General features: G+C 38.6%; 2 protein-coding genes across 5 annotated transcripts in view; one reads left to right on the top strand and one right to left on the bottom strand.

Annotated features, from left to right (window-relative positions):
* Nucleotides 1-8,422, top strand: part of esamb (endothelial cell adhesion molecule b) — a 69,455-nt gene extending 61,033 nt beyond the window's left edge. For 3 of the 4 annotated variants that reach the window (XM_061719548.1, XM_061719549.1, XM_061719550.1), the window contains 3 exons: nt 2,579-2,701; nt 2,798-2,927; nt 5,696-8,422. In XM_061719548.1, the coding sequence (XP_061575532.1) occupies nt 2,579-2,701; nt 2,798-2,927; nt 5,696-6,170 (728 nt within the window). In that variant the 3' untranslated portion in view covers nt 6,171-8,422. The remainder of the gene's footprint in view (nt 1-2,578; nt 2,702-2,797; nt 2,928-5,695) is intronic. The other variant, XR_009782500.1, reaches the window with a different exon arrangement.
* A 75-nt stretch (nt 8,423-8,497) lies between these two features.
* On the bottom strand, nt 8,498-17,341 carry acad8 (acyl-CoA dehydrogenase family, member 8). Its single transcript, XM_061719551.1, has 11 exons — nt 17,209-17,341; nt 15,739-15,839; nt 14,621-14,790; nt 13,831-13,940; nt 13,653-13,729; nt 13,411-13,548; nt 13,154-13,289; nt 10,304-10,401; nt 10,018-10,170; nt 9,578-9,680; nt 8,498-9,462 (listed from the first exon to the last, which is right to left on the bottom strand). The coding sequence occupies exons 1-11, from the start codon at nt 17,324-17,326 to the stop codon at nt 9,407-9,409; spliced, it is 1,260 nt and encodes a 419-aa protein (XP_061575535.1). The 5' UTR covers nt 17,327-17,341; the 3' UTR covers nt 8,498-9,406.
* Between the last annotated feature and the right edge of the window lie 2,645 nt (nt 17,342-19,986).

Genomic DNA, 19,986 nt, shown 5'->3' on the forward strand with positions numbered 1-19,986 from the left:
GACTGAAAAGTGGCCCATTAAGACATCACTATGACAGCTGTTTGACCCTGCTTCTTTGCTCTTTATAAGCACAAAACCACTGTACCCATAAGCTGACAGCAAAATGATCACTCAGTGAGAAACAATACATCAAGCTGTTTATATGTCCAGCAGCTTATTTGATCATCTTGAGAAATTTCAAATAAATATGAGGGGAGAATTAAAAGATAAATTAGTAAATAGATGTTATGTTTTGCATGGTCCTGTTGTGTTCAGGATTTCTCTTCTTTTATCCCTGTGAGTTAAATTCAGAGTCAATAAGACTACTTGGTTTCACTGTCTCTACTTAGTTGTGAGCTAAAATATGTGTTTGTTTGTTTGTATGTTTTACATTAATAATGAAATTAATCTCACTTGATCCTGCATGATTATATCATGTTTCCAGGATACCATACCAAAAATAAATCAGCTGATTATCATGTGTGGCTTACACAAATGCCACTCAGTTGTCTTATTGTGGTGGCAGCATAGCAGCAGTAACACTCCTGTCCTGATGCGAGGGGGCACCTTGTATAATTTCAGACCCCTGCTGTTCTTACGCTGCTGGTATCCGATTTGTATTTGAACAAACTCCAAAATCAGAGTCAGCTGACGTACCGCTAATCTTTCTGAACTATATTTGGTTCCTCACAGCTGGATTTTAGGCGAAGGGTTTAAATAATCAGAAAGGGACAAGCGCACTGTACACTAATGAACAACTGTTTTATTTGGTATTCACACATCATTTTATCTCCACGGCAACATTTAAGCTTAACACTAAAGTGGAAGTATGATTTGGACCTAAAAAAAGCAGTAATGGGATCAGCAACGCAAAACACGTCATACAATATACTCTTTTGGTTAAATGAGTAATTATTCAGGAAAAATCTATATATTAAAGTGTGGAAATCAGCATTCTCAACTCAAAAATCTTTTATCAGAAACTTTGACGAGTGCCAACCCAAGAATTAAATCAGCATGACTGGATTATAGTCCCCATAAAGCTTTTCTGTGAGTGCTGAGCGTTTCAGTGTTTTATTTATAACCTGGCAACAACTGAACTGATGACATCACACATAGCAGCTGACACCGGTGAACTCCCAGCAGTTCAAAATTTGAGCTCCAGAGGCGCTTATTTCACAGTAACATCCAGCACTGCATTATCAGAATATCAGAACAATTTATCGGCCCTTTGAATGGCAATTTCTTTGCAGTAGTTCGGTCTTGTGCAAACATGAACAATAACTTAAACCAATAGATATACTGAGGTATACCACCTTGGTTCACACACATGCCACTTATGGCATGTGAGTGCAAAATTAGCGATAGAAAACTGCAGTCCCTCCTCCTTGGCTTTGTCTGCAGCATCCTTCTGCTGGTGTGCTTTTAGGCCATGGACTAAGATACACTGTATGAACCACAAGGTGGGGCATCAGTGCCATGAATGAGTGTACGACAGACTAAATGTCTGTGTGGAAACCACCATCCCCACCAGTGACAGGCTTCCACACTAACAAGCCCTGGATCACCAGCAATCTGAAACAGCTTCCTAACAAGAAAAATGAACCCTTCGGGGAGGGACAGAGGGAATTATATAGGATTGTGCAGGGAGCTGATAACCAAGCAAAGTAATGGGAAGCAGGTCTGCAGGAAAAAGCCCCATCAGAAAAAGGGGCAAGATGATTTAGTTCCACTTGTTAAGAAGGACGGACGGCTGGATTCATTTGCCCACCGTAGTTTCCATCATGGTGCTGTAATAGTAAGTAGTATTGACAAAGCACAAATTCTAGTCCACCCTTCATTGATCATAACTTTTGGCATGACGGCAGCTGTTTTGGACACAATGATTGTACAGGATTTTCTGGCTTCTTGTATTAATACATAGAACGCTGTCATCATGTGGACTTTGACTTTTCATCAGGGATGATTTGGATGAGTCCCTGGGTGGCATTGCTTTACTTGCCGGAGGATTGATGCGGTGCAGAGGGCAAAGGCGTACACAAACACAGATACAGCACTCCACCATTAGACCAGCACAATTTGTCTGGGGGATTTCACAACGACAGACATGCACGCCATTTACTTATGTTCAAACAAAAGGAAAAGCACATCAGATGAAGGCATGCTTTGATGTGATGCTGAAGATTGGATTTCAGAGGATTTCATTGTGATAAGTCCCTCATAAAGTTTTATATTCCTACAGCCTGTTTGTAACACAGAATTTTAGAGCCAGATGTGCTGGGAACAGATTGTGTGATTTAATGCAAACACTCCCACGGCTGGATCGTGACATAAGCGCAGCCTACCGGCTGCGGCCCGGGGAGCACAACAGCCTACAGGGGCTTCCCGGATACAACATTGGAGGCACCCCTACACCTAAACGCAAGCGGCCACCGATTGCAAACGGGGCCCCTCCGCAGGTCGTCAGAGTTCACAAAATAGTTATCCAGCATGTAACTTTGTGCTGTAATTATCATTGTCGTCCTCTCTAGTTCCCTCAACTTTTCTGACCTGCATATAAACATCTTTGTGAACTGTGTAACTGTGTGGTTGTTTGCAGATGAGAGACATGGCACGCTCAGGCTGAGCAACCTCACCAAAGGCATGTCAGGGAAGTACATTTGCAGAGCCAGCAACACGGCCGGCTCAGACAGCTGCTCCATTAACCTGGAGGTTATCACCTGTACGTATCCCCGAGCAACCCTGGCACGCATACGTTACTCAGACTACAGCTGCGTCAATCATTGAGCCTAAATCCTGTGTGCGCTGTGTTTCCCAGCTTCCAATGCTGGCGTGATTGCGGCAGCTACTCTGGGATCCGTGGTGGGACTGGTGGCGATGGTGCTCTTCTTCATCTTCTTGTTGAAGAGGAGACAGGACTCTGAGGAGGAGATGGCCAATGAGATCAAGTGAGAGTTTCACTGTCCACGTTCACTTCATGCAGCACACACTTCAGTCTAATACAGCTCTATTTATGCATTTACAAAACTCAGAATGTTCCAGTGTTATAGATCTGTAAATTAGGATTTGTTCATTGCACTGGACATTTTTGCAACATGTCAACAATATTGACAGTAATCTAATTTTTACATCAATCATCAATCATAGATTCATAGAAAAGGGTTTTTCTGTGTTTGTACATTATAGGCATCATAAAAGTATAAAGATACTTTACTTTGAACGTGTGTACACTATGATTTAAGCCTAGTATTTACTGTATTGCAGTGGCTGTGGTGTACTGTGAAAAGTTGGTTCCCTTCCAATCAGAATTTTCCAACCAAGGAGTTACAAGTCTGTGCCATAAAGGATTTAATGCTAAAATACTTTAACTGTTAAAGTCCCCCAAGCCCAAGTAGAAAGTCAGAAAGGGCATCCACGCTGTGTAAACTGATGTCAAATCAGTCTGCAGAACACTAATCTTCTGCGATGACCCCTATAAAAAGGAAAATCTAAAAACAGTTGCGTTGTTTTACATTTTTTTCCTGCTTTATTAAAAAAAGAAAGGGAAAGAAAGAACGCATTGTTATTATTTTAGGTCTGTTCCATTCTCTTTACTATTTTTTTAACAACACAACAATGAACTTCCCAACCATTTTTAGTAAACTAATTTCTAGAAATGTTTAAATGTATTTGTAGGGTGTAAATAAAAACTGAATTCAGGTTTTTATTTTGATATCCTACAGCAGACTAAAGCATGGAACCACATCAATACTATATATCTGCTTCTTTTGAATTTGATGCCAGAGCTACATTTTAGAAAAGTGGGGACAGGCTCATATTTACCACAGTGTTGCATCACCTATTATTTTAACAACAGTGTAAAGTCACTTACACTATTGCAACTGAGGATAGCAGAGACTGTCACGAAAACACTTTCCGTGGTAGCATGTGCACAGAGACACAGCAAAGGGCCTTTTCTCTCAAATAAAATCACAGATGTTGGCTTTTTGAACTCTATACTGATAATAAGCTGGATGGTTCTTATGTTTAGACCAAAGTTTGTTTTTCCTCCAAGTGTGCTTTTTTTTCTCTCTAAAGTTTTCCCCTTCATGCAAGTCCATCTTCAGAAAACTTAGCCTCAAAGAAGGCAGCAGGGTTTCTGGGACTTGTTTATGTTCTAACAGTCAAGTCCATGCACTGATTCACAGCAGATAATTAAACTGCTTCCTGAGAAAGATCAAAAAGATCAAAACCATTCAGAACTGGCTTCATATCTTCAAATTCTCCAAAACGTAAACTCTGTTTGTTGGCATTTTTTAGTTCATTTTTACCACACGTTCTTCTACAGAGTATGTACTGTAGCTTTGCAGAACTCGATCTCTTTGAAATGCCCTTCTAAGATAATCAGTTGTGATCATTTTTTAAATGTGTCACTGGCACCACATTCATATATTAAAAAGTAGTTACTAGGCAAGGAAGAGACTTCTCTACAGATTTGTGACTACATCTAGTGATGCAGTTATCTACAATAAAACTGTTGTAGGTGTCTACAAATGCAAATTGAAATGGTAGTACCGGTAGTACCGGTAGATCAGTCAATGTTGCTGACTGGTGGATGCCGTTTCATTGGTTATTTTCAGAGGAAAGGGATTCTGCCCCGCCTCTCTTGATTGAAGGGTGGGATAGCAGTAAGCGAGTATGCAGGATATATTTTGATATGTGAAGTTCCATCTGTCAATCAGGACTCGTCAACCACCTCCCTGTCCACACTGACCCCAGTAACACAGCTCTTTGGGCAGTTTTGTTGGGCAGTGATCTCCCATTCCCCATAGCAATTACTGGAAGAAAGGGCTTAAACTTCCTCCTTGCTCTTCTTCAAGTCCTTTGGATTATCTGGTTTTATATGGGCTCAAATTAAAGCCATAAATATTTTGTATCTGTAAATAAATGTTGTACTTGTAGAAATATTTTGTGCGTGTGCAAAACATTTTTGTAGCTGTGGAATTAATTCATCTGTGTTCAACATTGGATATACAAAGCTACAAACTTTTTTACAACTACGAATTATTGCGAATTATGGCACTGTTTTGACGTGCCAATAATAAGAGCCAATCAGCGATCTTTGGCACGGGTTTCAAAGCGTTTCCGGAGAGCCAGTCAGCACATTGCATCGCCTACTGACGTCGCCGCCATATTGGATGTTGCAAGACTGCGCTGTAAACTAATACAAGTAAATGGACTTATTTTCATAAAGCGCCTTTCTACAAAGACATTTACGTTTTACGTCTCATTTATTCATTCACACACACACTAATATACTTGGGAAACAGTTAGGCACCAAATATAATATATATAATTTTCTCAGACGGCAAAAATAAGAACTTTATTTATCCCACATAGGAGTAATTCATGTTAGAGCTATAGAGAACAAGGTAGTGCCGAAAAACAATATATATCCCCCCTACAGTACAAATATTTTTTGCACATGCACAAAATATTTCTACAAGTACAAATATTTTTTGCACATGCACAAAATATTTCTACAAGTACAAATATTTTTTGCAAGTACAAATACTTTTTGCACACGCACAAAATATTTCTACAAGTACAAAGTTTATTTACAGATACAAAATATTTATGGCTTTAATTTGAGCCCATAGTTTTATTTCAGGTATTTACTTTAGCTCAATTTCCTAAAACCATTTTTCACCTTGTTCTCTCTCTCGTTGGGCCACAGGGAGGATGCTCAGGCACCAAAACGTGTGTCATGGGCAAAGAGCAACACTGGTTCCGACATCATGTCCAAAAATGGCACAATGTCCTCCATAGCCACCAGCCCTCGATCGCGAGACCTGCATCAACCCAACTTCCAGTATCCTTACTCCCCTATATCGACGTCAGACACGGGATCGGTGATCAACGCCTACCAGCTGCGGCCCGGGGAGCACAACAGCCTACAGGGGCTTCCCGGATACAACATTGGAGGCACCCCTACACGTAAACACAAGCGGCCTCCGATTGCAAACGGGGCCCCTCCGCAGGTCGTCAGAAGCTCTGCGGTCAGCGTCCCCAAAAGGACTGAAGGGGCTGCTCAGCCTCAGGTGCCGCCTCCGCTCACTGTGTCCCCACAAATCAGCTCCTCCACTCTGACGCGGCTGGGGGCCGTTGCTGTCATGGTGCCTGCTCAGAGCCAAGCCGGCTCCCTGGTGTAGCAACATGCCTTGAGGGGGGAGGGAATTGTCTCCATGAAGACCTGAGAGTTATCCAAGAAGAAAACATCTCACAGCTGGTTTGTGCATCATTTTCACAATCTGTCCCTTTGTTTTGTTGATGAAACTGACTCAGAGCAGTTTCAAGGTGTCTTTGCAGTCTTCATCTCTTTTTTTTTTTTTTTTTTTGCACAATGCATTAATTCCAAGTTAAATATATTTTTATTTATATGAGCAAAAATTCCAAAATACACTCACCAGCAACTTTATTAAGTACACCTGTCCTACTCAGGTCACACAGCAGCACCTCAGAGCGTTAAAGCCTTTACATCAGGATTCATTTATACAGAGTTAAATAAGTAACAAAAACTTGCAAGATGTAAACTAAACATATTTTAGGTTTATGCCAATCGTTAAATTGTATTTACATGTTTGGCTCTTTATTTTTATTTTCTAAAACAAGGAGGGATAATCTGTTTAATCTGTATTTGTTTACCCCACATTTACTTTAATCCAAATGCTAGCTTCTGATTGGTTAGCCTCATCACATGGGATCAGAACCAGGAAGTGTAGTGTGCACGTAAAGCTCCAGTAAAGTGCTGCTTAACCAGGTTATCCATCTCCATCCTGCTTTTTTTTTTTTTCGTTCACTGAGAGTGATTCCACCACCACATGTTGAATCCACATGTTACACAAGCATCAGACGGGATGTTTAAAGTATCTGCGAAACTGATCCGCTAGGATTTTCACACACAAACATCTACAGGGTTTTACGGAGAATGGCCCAAAAAGAGAGTATTCTGAGAACGACAAATATCTAGGTGAAAATGTTAACGCCAGCAGTCGGAGCCAAATGGCTAGACTGTTGTGAAATAATGGAAAGACAGCAGTTTGTAAAATAGCCAATCGAGGAATGCAGAAGTCCATATTTGAGTGCACAACAACACATCAGCAGCAGCCAGATACCATAGAGTGACATGTTTATCAGCTAAGATCAGGAAAGGAAGGCTACAATTTGCACAGGCTGACTAAAAATGTACATAATAAAGATTAGAAAGAGGTTGCCTGGACAAGCATATCTTTGTTTTCGGCTGCAACATGCGAATGGCTAAGGTCAGAATTTTGCATTAGACAGCATGAAAGCACATTGCATCGCCATTTCAGACTGGTGGTGGTTTTATAATGGTGTAGGGGTTATTCTCTTGGGTCCCTTAGTTCCTTAGAGCATCATTTGCCTGGATATATTGGCTGACCAGGTCCATATTTTTGTGAACACAGTTGATGGCTACTTTGACTGATTTCTTGAACATGACTGTGAGGTCACGTACTTTAATGGCCTTCACAGTCCCCACATATGAATACAGCAGAGCACGTTTGGTTTTAACGCAGGGGTTTTTGCATAAGTAAATGTAGAACTATATGATGTTGTCATGCCAATATCTCATAATAATATTTCCAGATACCTGGTTGATATGACATGAAGAAGTAAAGCAGTTCTGAGGGAAAATGGTGTCCCGCCTGGTACTAGCAAGGTGCTCCTAATAAAGTGGCCAGTGAGTGTAGAATCCAGTCGTTTTAAGTTCTCAGGCAGCCTTTTGTCTTGCAAACCATGACTTGTCCAGTTTACTCAAAACGTTGCTGCCATTAAAAAGATGCAAGTGTGAGGATTGTAGGGTGAATAAATAATAAATAAAATGATTTTAATGTCATTTTCATTTCACGTTATTTCACTCCTCAGCTGCTGTTCTCAGGCCAGCTGGATCGCGTCTGAGCAAAATCCCACGATCCAGGTAGTTGTTCAGATGTTTCACTTTCTTTGACCCACGTTTACATTTAGTTCACTTAAGGGTTGTTTATTTGACTGTTGTAACAGTGTCAGTTTGAGTTCATGATGTGTACTGAGAGTACATGTTTAATACGTAAATTTGCCTGTTATGGTAGCTGGAATGTAACCAAAATAGTCAGTATGATGATGTTGAAGTTAATGGATTATGTTTTTAAGATGCTTTGTTTAAACTGCAAACATGGAGGTCATTTAAAACTGGACAACAGAACAATTCAGCAGATTCGCCCCAATATTTGAACAATACGTTTGCTTTCAATCATTTTCTTGTAATTATACTGAACTCTGGAAATGATGTGGCAGTGGTTAATTAATGCTGAGAGGCTACATGTGTCACTTTTAATGCAGTCTTGATTGTTGAGTTTTCTTTTTTTAATAAAGTGTTCTGAAGTGTTTGTATTATTATCTACTCGGCTAAAAGCGCATTTTTTTAATGTAAACAGAGTAAATGAGTATTTCAAGGTACCAAACAGCAGACAAATTCCTCGTAGGAAATGTGATCATTTATTTTGGAGTGTTATTGCAAAGTAACATCTCAAACAAAACCTAACCCACATATTTCACTTTGCTGCATACAGACCACAACTCAGGGTAACTGTTCAGTCACAATGAGGTAACTATGATATAAATAAGATGTGAAAGGCCACTTAGGAACATAAGCATTTACGCTGCACGGGATAAAGAACGACCACGTTTCTGGTAATACTGGAGTTGGCATTGTGTCTTGTAAATTAACAGGAAAAAAAATATCCTAATGTCTTCTTAGAAACTGAGTTCAGCTATTGGAAAGAAGAGCCTGATTTGACAGATAAAAAAAAATAAAATGTTTTATCTTAATCTACGTTTAAAAAAAAAAAAAGTATTGTACAGTTACGAACAATGAAAGGTGTTTTCATAATTTTTACCAGACACAAATTGTCATCTCAGTCTAATCACAGAATTGTGAGACCGTGGCGATGTTTACACAGACAGTCTAAACCGTTTTTAGCAAAAAACAGATTGCATCTAGCTTTTTTCAACGCTCTGAATGTCCCATTCTTGTCTAGTTCTGGTCCATGTATGAGTCCAAGTCGTGAAAAGATAGCACATGAGTGCCCAGATTTTAATTTCCTCTGAGAGATCCAAATCTGTATGTTATTCTTCAAAATCTTGGCAGTTTTTACTCAAATATTTGACTACAAGCTATTGTTAAAGAACAAGGTGATAAATCATCGTCATCCCAAGAGTCTTGTTGCCACTGAAAATGCAACAAATGATCCCAAATTACACTACAAAATCCTAAGTTTTACTGACTGGTGTACCTAAAACTCCCCAGTCACTTCTGCACCAGTCACAGTAATAAACTAACTATGACCACAACAACATGGTCAAATGAAGATCAGGGAGAAAAGGTGCATCAGGACTCTGTCAGCAGATTTCGGGAAATAATCATCCTCATCACCTCATTGGTTCCTGTAAGGAGACAAAAAAAGAGACTATTTGTTCCACCCTTCTTAAATATAACAGACAAGAACCATGTGAAGGTATGTTACTCAACATGCACACAGAAAAGATGACAGTAGCTCACCTTCTAGGATCTGATGGACTCTGATGTCCCGCATAAACTGCTGTACAGCGTAGTCTTTCAGGTAACCATATCCTCCGTACATCTGGAGAGCCTGGTTGCAGATCTGTTGACCAACAACAGGTAAAAACTGTTGAAAATAACTGTTTAACTGGTTGGATATTAATCAGAATTATGGGAAAGTAAATGTGTATCTACTCTATAGTTATAGTTGATGTATCTGAAATACATCAAGACAGTAAACTTTTTCTGTGGACTCTGAATCCACGTTTTATACTTAGTTTTCTTTCATCCCACTAAAAAACGGCAACATACAAGGAGAGTTTTTGTTCAAGTGTGGCTTTTTTATGATTCATACACACCAAGATATGTATATTTTCTACACGTTTGGGATAAAGAACATGAACTTATTTAAGCTCATTTCACTACATAGTTTGACTCACATTAAAGCACTCATCTGTGACAAAGAGCTTGGCCATGGAGCAGAGAGAAACGGCGTCGCTCCGGTTCTCCTGCAACGCTGTCGCAGCTTGACGAACCAGAAGGCGAGACGCGACCAACTTGGTGGCCATTTCTGCCAACTTGAACTGAAGAAACTGCAGAAACAACACACACACACACAGGAAACATGTTCAAAATTACCATTTACCAGTAGCTCAATAAACACTTGATAATCTGGACTGTTCTCTGAGCTAAAAAAATAAATAAATAAAAAAGCAAATGAATCACCTGGTTGTTAGCGAGCGTCTCTCCAAACTGCTTGCGCACAAGTAGGTGATCCTTCGCTAGCAGCACGCAGGCGTGTGCAGCTCCAAGAGAACAGGAAGCTGAGTGTTGGAGAGAAACTGATGGGTGACCACATACTAATACATGTTTTGGTTGAGCTTTAAACCAGACGGGTAAGACTGCAGCAGCAAAATCTGATGGGGTTGAGGGAGCATTTCACCACTTACAAAAAAAAAAAAAAAAAATCATACTACAAAATCATACTCCGGCCCCCTTCGAAATACTCAATACACCGACCAACCACTAAAACATGACGCAACACAACAAATACAAATACAAAAAATAGATAATAGCAAACACATTTAAAAATAGGAGCACTAAAAGAGAGGATGCCTGTCTGAATAAAAGAGTTTTGAGTTGGGGTTTAAAGAGAGAATCTAAGTTTTGATGTGTTGTGGGAGGGCGTCCCATAGATCAGGGCCTGAGCGACTGAAGGCTCTCAATCCCATGGTGATTAAATGAGAAGGTGGTTGGGTGCGCTGGATGGCAGAGGAAGAGCATGGCTAGGTGTGTGGAGGTGGAGGAGGTTGGTGAGATACTGAGGGGCAAAGTTGTTGATGACCTTAAAAGGTGAGGACTAGGATTTTACACATAATCCAGATTTTGATAGGAAGCCAGTGGAGTTGCTGCTAGATGGGTGTTATATGACTAATGGAGGGGGGTTTGGTCCTAATACGGGCAGTAAAGTTTTGGACCAGTTGTACTTGTATGAATGGACTTGAGTATCCGCAAACAGAGTTGCGGTAATCAAGACGGGACATGGCCAGGCTGTGAACCAAAACAGGAATACTTCTAGGTGAAAGGAAGTTGTCTATGGAAACAGAGAAATTACTCATTTTTAGTAGGATGGATTTAGTCCCAATGAGTAGAAATTCAGTTTTGTGACTGTTAAGTTTTAGGTAGTTGAGAACCAAGATCTGATTTCCTGTAAACAATCAGAGAGGGAAGTGGGTTTGGTGGATGTTATACCTGCGAAATATATAGCCAAGTAAATGACAGATAAAAGTGGTCCAAGGACAGAGCCTTGGGGAACATCAGAGGAGAATGGGGATGTGTAGGATGTAAATATTTTGATCTGAATAAACTGTGTGACCAGAGACTTGGGAAATGAACCAGTCCAGGGAAATATATCTGAAAAACCAGTGGAGATAATCTGTTGATAAAAATGGTTAGGGAGATTGTGTCAAATGCAGCAGTCAAATCAGGAAGGTTGAAGATGGAAAGAAATCCAGGATCCACATCCGTAAGAGGGTGACTGGTAATCTTAATCAGAGCTGTTTCAGTGCTGTGCAGTGGCCACATAGGTTATTGTCAGAGAGGCGGGGATAAAGCAGAGATGCAACTGCTGCAAGAAATAGGACAAAGGTTAATTAAATTATTTGGGTCTGCATCAGGTTTCTTAAATATGGAAGGGACTGTAACAATTTTAAAAGATGAAGAAAAAAATAATGAAGAATGAACACAGGCGGTTAAAGGGGGGGTGTCAGAGAATGAACGGATGCTTCAGAAAAACTTTTCATTTACAAAAATAAGCATATTTATTCAAAGCTCATAAAACCTTTAGACATGCCTTAACCAGATTAAGATTCCACTCCAATATGCCCATAATTTATGCAAAACTCTGCCATAAGGCAGATTTATGGCTGATTAGAACACTGATTAACTATGATGTTTATATTTACATTCAACTTTGAGGACAATTAACCTAAAAAAGTTCCAAAAAGGTTGAGATAATGTCTGTCAATCTATCTTCTGTACCAGCTTCATGCTGTTCAGGGTTGAGGAGGGAAGGAGCGTATCCAAGCAGAGGGAGGCGGAGTACAGATAATGGGACAAACAACCATACACACTTGCACTCCTTTTGTGAAGTGTAGAGTCTCAATCTTGATGTGTATTTGTTTGGATTGTGGGAGGAAGCGACAGTAGCCAGAGAAGATAAGCAAGCCCCCCTCCCCGCTGGAGAGCAAGGAGGATTTCTGTGAGGTGACGGTACCAACTACAACATCACTCTACTGCCTGTTGGGACAGTGCACAAGACTAAATAAAAACAGAATGGAAAGGTGTGAACAATTTTTATGATCCATGTTTTGAAAATATAAATTCAAAATTTAAAATGATTGGGTTTTGTGTGTTTTTTGAAAAAGCAAATAGTAACATGCATCAGAAATAAGAGGCCGGGGACATGTTTTCCACTGAGTTGCATCACCTCCCTCGTTGGGAACTGGGAGACAAATTGTTGCACTTTGAAAAATGAAATGTTCTCTCACTTTACAGGGTTTAAGCGTCTCAACGGATCAATGTGCCCTTTGTCATATTCTTAATTTCCTATTGCTTGACATATTCTCGGTGGATGAGGAGTCTGCACTGCAGAGAAGATGTTTCAGACTTCTGACACTGTTCCACCAGAGCCATCCTCCCATAATGCAAGTAAAATGTAGTTTTACATTGTTTAATCAATATAAACAGATATGTACATGTGAATATGCGTACTCTGTGAGCAAGGGACAAAGATTTCCCTTTCTGTTTTTTGTTTTTTTGCTAATTGTCTAAATAAGGCTGACCAGCCAACATTTAGCTGACTTTAGCTGCAACCAAGTAACGGTTTCCACAGAGATGCAGAATTCACTTTGTTGAAAGATGATCCAAGAAACACAATCGGCTGAAATCAATTTAGCTTTGTAAATTGTTTTCAAATCTAGAGGTTTAAATTATCTGCAGTCCATGCAATGTCCCAACTTCTTTGGAAATAGTTTATTAGTAGCTTGACTACTTGAAAATTATTTTCCATCTCACCAATGTTTATCCTGCCGCCATTCAGGCCCTTCATGGCCATGTTGAAGCCCTGTCCTTCTTCACCAAGCCGGTTGGTCACTGGAACAGCACAATCTTCAAATATCACGGCCCTGGTAGGCTGAGAGTTCCAACCCACCTAGAGGACAGATTGGAAAAGAGCTCAGTCAATGTGGCTAAACTGCACCACCTAGTGGTTACCTGCAAACACTACAACGTAACACCACCATGCCCTTCAACGGAGCAGCATTGAACTTTACCTTCCTTTCCTTTTTGCCAAAACTGAGGCCAGGAGTTCCCTTTTCCACCACCAAACAGGAGATGCCTTTAGGTCCTTTACCTCCCGTTCTGCACATCACAATGTACACGTCTGTGTCTCCACCTCCACTGATGAAGGCCTAAAATGTCACAAAGAAACACATTTGTGGTTGTGTTTTCAAAGAAATGACTTAACGTTCTACAGACCTTAAACCACATGAAAGCAGAGACTATTTTAAAGTACCTTTGAGCCATTTAAGATGTAATGATCACCGTTCCGCTGTGCAGAGGTCAGGAGCGAAGCAGCATCACTACCGCTGCCTAAAGCCAACAGGTCAGATTTAATGTGTTGACAGCCTTAACTGAAGCACTTTCATCTCAAATTAGCTGCAAAATCATTTTATTTGTGCATGCAGACTGACCTGGTTCAGTGAGACAATAAGATGCAAACTTTTCCATTGAACACAGATCAGGGCAGAACTTTTCTCTCTGCTCATTATTGCCAAAGGTGTCAATCATCCAGGCGCACATGCTGCAAAGACAGGATCACACTGCAGATTATGAAACAAACATGTGATCCCACTGACCAGGGAAAATAATGTGTCTAATCATGAACTTTACCAGGTGCAGACAGTGAAAATCTTTAAGACACTAAATAATATTATACAAATTGTTTTCTTTGCCCAAAGCACTGAAGTATTCACCCAGCCATCGAAGAAATAATATTCAAGTAACCTTTTCTTCAGCTTTGATTGGTGATTACATGCCATTATTCCCGTATGAGGGGTCTTTACTTGTGGATACTTTTTTTTCTCCTTTTCTTCTTTTCCCTCGTCCGCCTATATATTAATGATTAATACCTAGTTTGATAAAAAACCCAAGATGAAAAAGAAAAAAATTCTGCCAAAGAGGACTAAGATCACCGAAGGTGGAACGTGAAAAAGAAGGAAAGAAAAGACAAGACAGTTATGGGTGCAGTTTGGTGAGTGTGTGATGTGTTGTAGTGTAGTGTAGTGTAGTGTATGTGAATGAATGTATAATAAGAAAAAGGTGACATAAGACAACCAGGTATTACTAAACAGAAGAGGACAAAGAAAAAGGGGGAAGGAGCTTTCTGTTTACCATTGATTCAATTTTGTGTGCGTCATGTATGTAGTGTGTGTGTAGTGTGTTTGGGATGCATGTAGTTCTGTGAGTGTATATAGTATTTACTTGTGGATACTGATGTAAGCTGTGGTGCTCACACATCCTGTGGACAAAGCCTCAAAGATGATCGATGTGTCCAGCCGAGAAAGGCCCGATCCTCCAATGTCTGGCTGAACGTAGATCCCACCAAACCCCAACTGAGCTGCTTTCCGCATCGTCTCCACGGGGAAGATTTCCTGCAAGAAAAATGGCACATAAGGTCCTAGATTAACTGGGCAGAAATTAATATTTACATCAAGAAAACTGATACCAAATACCGAATTTTAATGCCAATAATTTCCCTTCAGACATTCATAAAGTATTTTTGAATTGAACTAAATTTTCTTCAATATAACAATATAATTAACTACTTGCAAAAGAAAAAATCAGTTTTCTCAGGTCTCTATGACAAAAAGTGTAATTTAATTATATGCATAATAATTATATATACATTTTATATAAATAAATAATCTACATATTGAAAATAGATAAATAACATTAATAATAATCATTAAAATGTAAAAAACCCATACCCATACCATCTGCTATAGAAACTGGTAGCGTGTCTATACACCTACATATGTATATATATGTATATATATATATATATATATATATATATATATATAAATAAACACACAGTCACACACACACACACACACACTAAATTGGGTTTTATATTTCTATAAAAGTGTTGTAATCACTTCTGAGTGTGTATATGATCTTTTCAGATGGAATATAACTGTTCATTTACAAAGCCTATATTACTGTTGGGAGTCAGACTTTCACGTAGTCGCTATGTGCTCCCTGGTAACAAATAAGACCAATTCAAGGAACTTCGTTAGGGCCTTTCTTTATTGTTTAATATTGTGTATAAATATTTGTAGTGTCTCCTCACAAATATATTTGTGGATATGGTGGGAAATACAGTCTGTAAACACCAGCCCTTTCTTTCATACTAAACTAAAACTTTAGAAAGGTGAATTATTATTATTATTATCATTATTATTAGTAGTAGTATTATTATTATTACTAGAGATATCATGAGTTTCATTTGCGAGGTAGGAACCTCACTGAAAATATACCAAAAATTACATTGATACATTTTTTCTCATAATAACACAATAAGAATCAATAGTACATACTTTGTGGTCCCACTCTGCCATGTGAGGAGCCATTTCATTGGTTGCAAAGTCAAAGGCCACTTTTTGAAACTCTTTCTGTTCATCTGAGAGTCCATGAGCCGCTGTCAAAAGAAAAAAAAAACATTCATTACAACACAGAGGGAGCCAGCTGTCGTGATGTTTTAAATCATTCTGGATTACAAATGCAGCTGAGCTTTAACATGATGTTAGATGCATGAAAAAAAGTAAACGCTTTTCTCCTGCTCCTAACTCTAACCCTTTTCTCCTCGGTGCTCTTCAGCAAGTAAACCACACCACAAATGCAAACCCAAGCTCCAATATTATATGTGTAATTATTAATATTAGCACATGCAAAGTTTTGAAGTTGTTGGGTTTTGTTTTTGTTTTTTTTTTATCAGATAACATTGAAAAGTACTCTTCTATGGAGGTAGATTTGTTTCTTAATTATTCCATCAGAAAAAAGATTGCTTCAATCAAAAAATATATTTTCAATTAAAAAAAAAATCATTTCAATCAAAAAAATGTATTTCAATCAAAGAAAAAAAGGGTTTGAATGCAAAAAAATATTTGAGACTCAAAAACAAATGCATTTGAACACTGTTTTTCTTTGATTGGAAAAGTTTTCTTTCTTTCGTTTTTTTTAGTTTGAAGCAACTTTTTCGTGTTGTTTTGTGTTTGGGCCATATTATGGGTAGCACATTTGTATCTATCATTTAATCAAAAAAGAAGTTGCTTTAAAAGAAAAAAATATTTTCAATTAAAAAAAAATCACTTCAATAAAAAAAAACTTTTTCAATCAAAGAAAAAAGTGTTTGAATGCAAAAAAAATATTTGAGACCCAAACAATTACATTTCAACACTTTTTTTGGATTGAAAATATTTTTTTTCGATTTGAAGCTACTGGGCCACGCCATTATATGTTGAAACAGCAGCAATATCAGCTATCAATATCAGCCCATATGGCCCAAATACAAAACAACACTACTTCAATCAAAAAAGTTGCTTCAAACAAAAAAAAAACGTCACTTCTATCAAAGAAAACATTTCCAATCAAAGAAAAACAGTGTTCAAATGCATTTTTTTGAGTCTCAAATATTTTTTTGCATCCAAACACTTTTTCTTTGATTGCAATCATGTTTTTTGATTGAAGTTATTTTTTTCTTAATAGAAAATGTATTTTTTGATTGAATAATTAAGAAACAAATCTACCTCCATACTCTTGTATGGGCTGCCTATGTGGAGGGGGGTGGAGGGCGTGTAGCCTCCTCTGCTTCGTGACTGGAGGACCAGTGATACTAAACTAACCACCTGAATACTGAACAGCTGACATCAGTTTATTGCCATTAGTAATTATCATTATTGTGACGGCCGTTTGAGTCCTACAAAGCAGTTAACATTAGCTTGCCAAGGTGTTTAACTCAGTCAGCTGCCACACAAGTGAACACCGGCGATTCTAGTTCTAAAACTTACGGTCGATACATGAAGCTATTCCTCGTCTTTGCACGTTTTTGGAAAATATCAATTGATGATTCCGGCAGATGTTAGAGCCCCGTCTGGCAAGTCTTGATAGAGAGCCTACGACAGCCATGTTTACCTCTACACTACGGGACTAGTTATGACACGGCCGCGGAGGATTCTGGGGGATGTAGTTCTGAAATCAGGCGAGAAGAGGCGGGGCTGAGGTTTGAACCAGTACGGCAGGGCTATTCAATTGGCGGCCCGCGGTAGGTCAATTATCAACTTCATTAAGTTTGCACAATGCATGGTTTCAAAATGAACTTGCATTTAAAATAATATTTCTTTATTTGAATATTATATTTAACATTCACAATGACTATATCTGGAGACAATTAATACATAATTCATATGTAAACTAGATATATTCAAATGTATAATACAAATGTATTATATATACATAAGTCTTCGTCTTTGAGTGCAAAATACCTTTTGAAAACCCCCAAATTTTCAAATTGTGCGGCCCTCTCCATACAGTCCTTTTGCAGATGTGGCCCCCGGCCGAATATAGTTGAATACCCCTGCAGTACGGGTTCAGAATCAGAATCAGAATCATGTTTATTTGGCCAAGTCAGGTCAAACAAGACAGGGAATTTGACTCGGTTATTTTCGCTCACTGTACAGTAGGCAAATGACAGCTATTATTAACATATACAATTTTTTTTAAGTGAAATGTGCAGCAGTATGAGGTAGACATGGTTATTGAAAGGTGCATTGTTACAGCATATGATTGTGGTTATTATTATTATTATTATTATTATTATTGCACAGTGATTGATTACTCTGAGACTCTATGAGTGATGAGAGTTCATCAGAGCAACTGTTGACTTGATTTTATGACCCAGTTACTCATACTACTGGTTAAGGTACTTACTGGTTCACTTTTGATTTTACCTCAGCATTATAAATATGAATATACTTGAGCATTTGAAATATTATACCTGAGTTTTATAAATAAATGATATACCAAAGCAATTATAAATAATATACATATATATATATATATATATATATATATATATATATATATATATATATATATATATATATATATATATATATATATACAACCTCAGTATATGTATATACACACATATCGTCATTTGACACATATTTTATTTATGTTTGGTATGAATTTGTTTTTTAAATAATGGATACATAATTTGTAGACAGTATATAACACGGAGAATCATTAAAAACCTACTTTTGAAGATGAACATAGTAGACAGTTTCTTAATTATACTAACGCGGAGGCACACAGACTAGAGGCAGACATGGGTGTATTAACCAAGTGCACAGATATGTTTTGTTTCACGTCATATTGAGGATTTTTCGCAGGTTGTAACAGATAGGTCAGGTAGAACTTGAGGCTTTATAGAGGTTATCTGCAGATCATATATGGACCCTAATTGAAACTTTAACTTCCAGGGTTTAGGTTTCATGTTCTGTTGTTGATTCAATTAATCACATGTGATGGAAATTTCCAGTCATCCAGTGATGTCATGAGTAGCCTACACTCAGGTCTGACCAGTATTGTGTTTGTGCAGTTTGGGTTTAGTCGTCATACACAGCTGCAAAGATGTTGTTTTGGGAACTGCGTGTTATTTTGTCTAAAGGGCACTGAGCTCTGTTCTGTAAAACTTCTGTACTGGCAACTCTCTGTGACACTCCTGCAAATGTGTTTATACTGAGGTAGTATTACATACTTTCATCCATGACAAACGATAAACCTTATTATTTGCTCTAGTTTTAGGCAGCCATTATGAGCTAGTTACAAACGCAAAAATATGGATTTGATTTTTTTTTTTCATGGCACACAATGGAAAACATTTTTTGCATCTTTTTACAAAAGTACAACACACAACTTGGTTATTTGCAGCTAGCTAATAAAGCCAGAGTTGGGTTAAGGACATTAAAGATAAACATTAAAGATAAAAATAATAAAGAAACTTTTTTCCTGTGCATTACAGCATGTATTTGGGAGTCTAAAAAGTTTACCACATCAAAAAACATTTCAAAACACTACAGCCCTCTCACTAATTTATATAATTAGACAAGACAGCACAAATTAGGCAATACATTTATCTCTGATTGATTGATTGACAGCTCAGCCAATGGCTAGCCACTATTTCTTCCACATCCATAATTGTCATGCTACAGCACTGAGTGAAGTAACCAGCCAATTGTATGAACCCAGCACTGGCTAAAGGCGATAGTAATGTTTGATTTTACTGCTAAGAACATGTTAACAGTATATATTCAACTGTTAATGTCTCCTGGCAGCTCTGGAGATAATTTCGGCAGGGATTCAGCTGAAGCAGCTGATACCCATACCTGACTTAGATTGACATATAGTGGGTGTGTTCCCGTCAGCTTCTTGAGCAACATGGCTGTGACCCGTACCAAGAAAAATTAGCTTGAAAACCCCTCTTCAGAAACCAATGGGGGGCGCTCAGTGAGTATGGAGTCCGGGGGCCTCTATTAAGGGCTGTCCGGTCTCTGTATGATCGGAGCAGGAGTCTGGTTTCGCATTGCCGGCAGTAGATCAGACTTGTTCCTGGTGCATGTTGGACTCCGGCAGGGCTGTCCTTTGTCACCGGTTCTGTTCATAATTTTTATGGACAGGATTTCTAGTCGTGGCCAGGGGCCGAAGGGGATCCGGTTTGGGAACCACAGGATTTCATCTCTGCTTTTTGCAGATGACGTTGTCCTGTTGGCTTCATCGGACCGGGA

The sequence above is a fragment of the Cololabis saira genome, chromosome 4, assembly GCF_033807715.1.
Source record: "Cololabis saira isolate AMF1-May2022 chromosome 4, fColSai1.1, whole genome shotgun sequence".
In the NCBI taxonomy this organism is placed as follows: domain Eukaryota; kingdom Metazoa; phylum Chordata; class Actinopteri; order Beloniformes; family Belonidae; genus Cololabis; species Cololabis saira.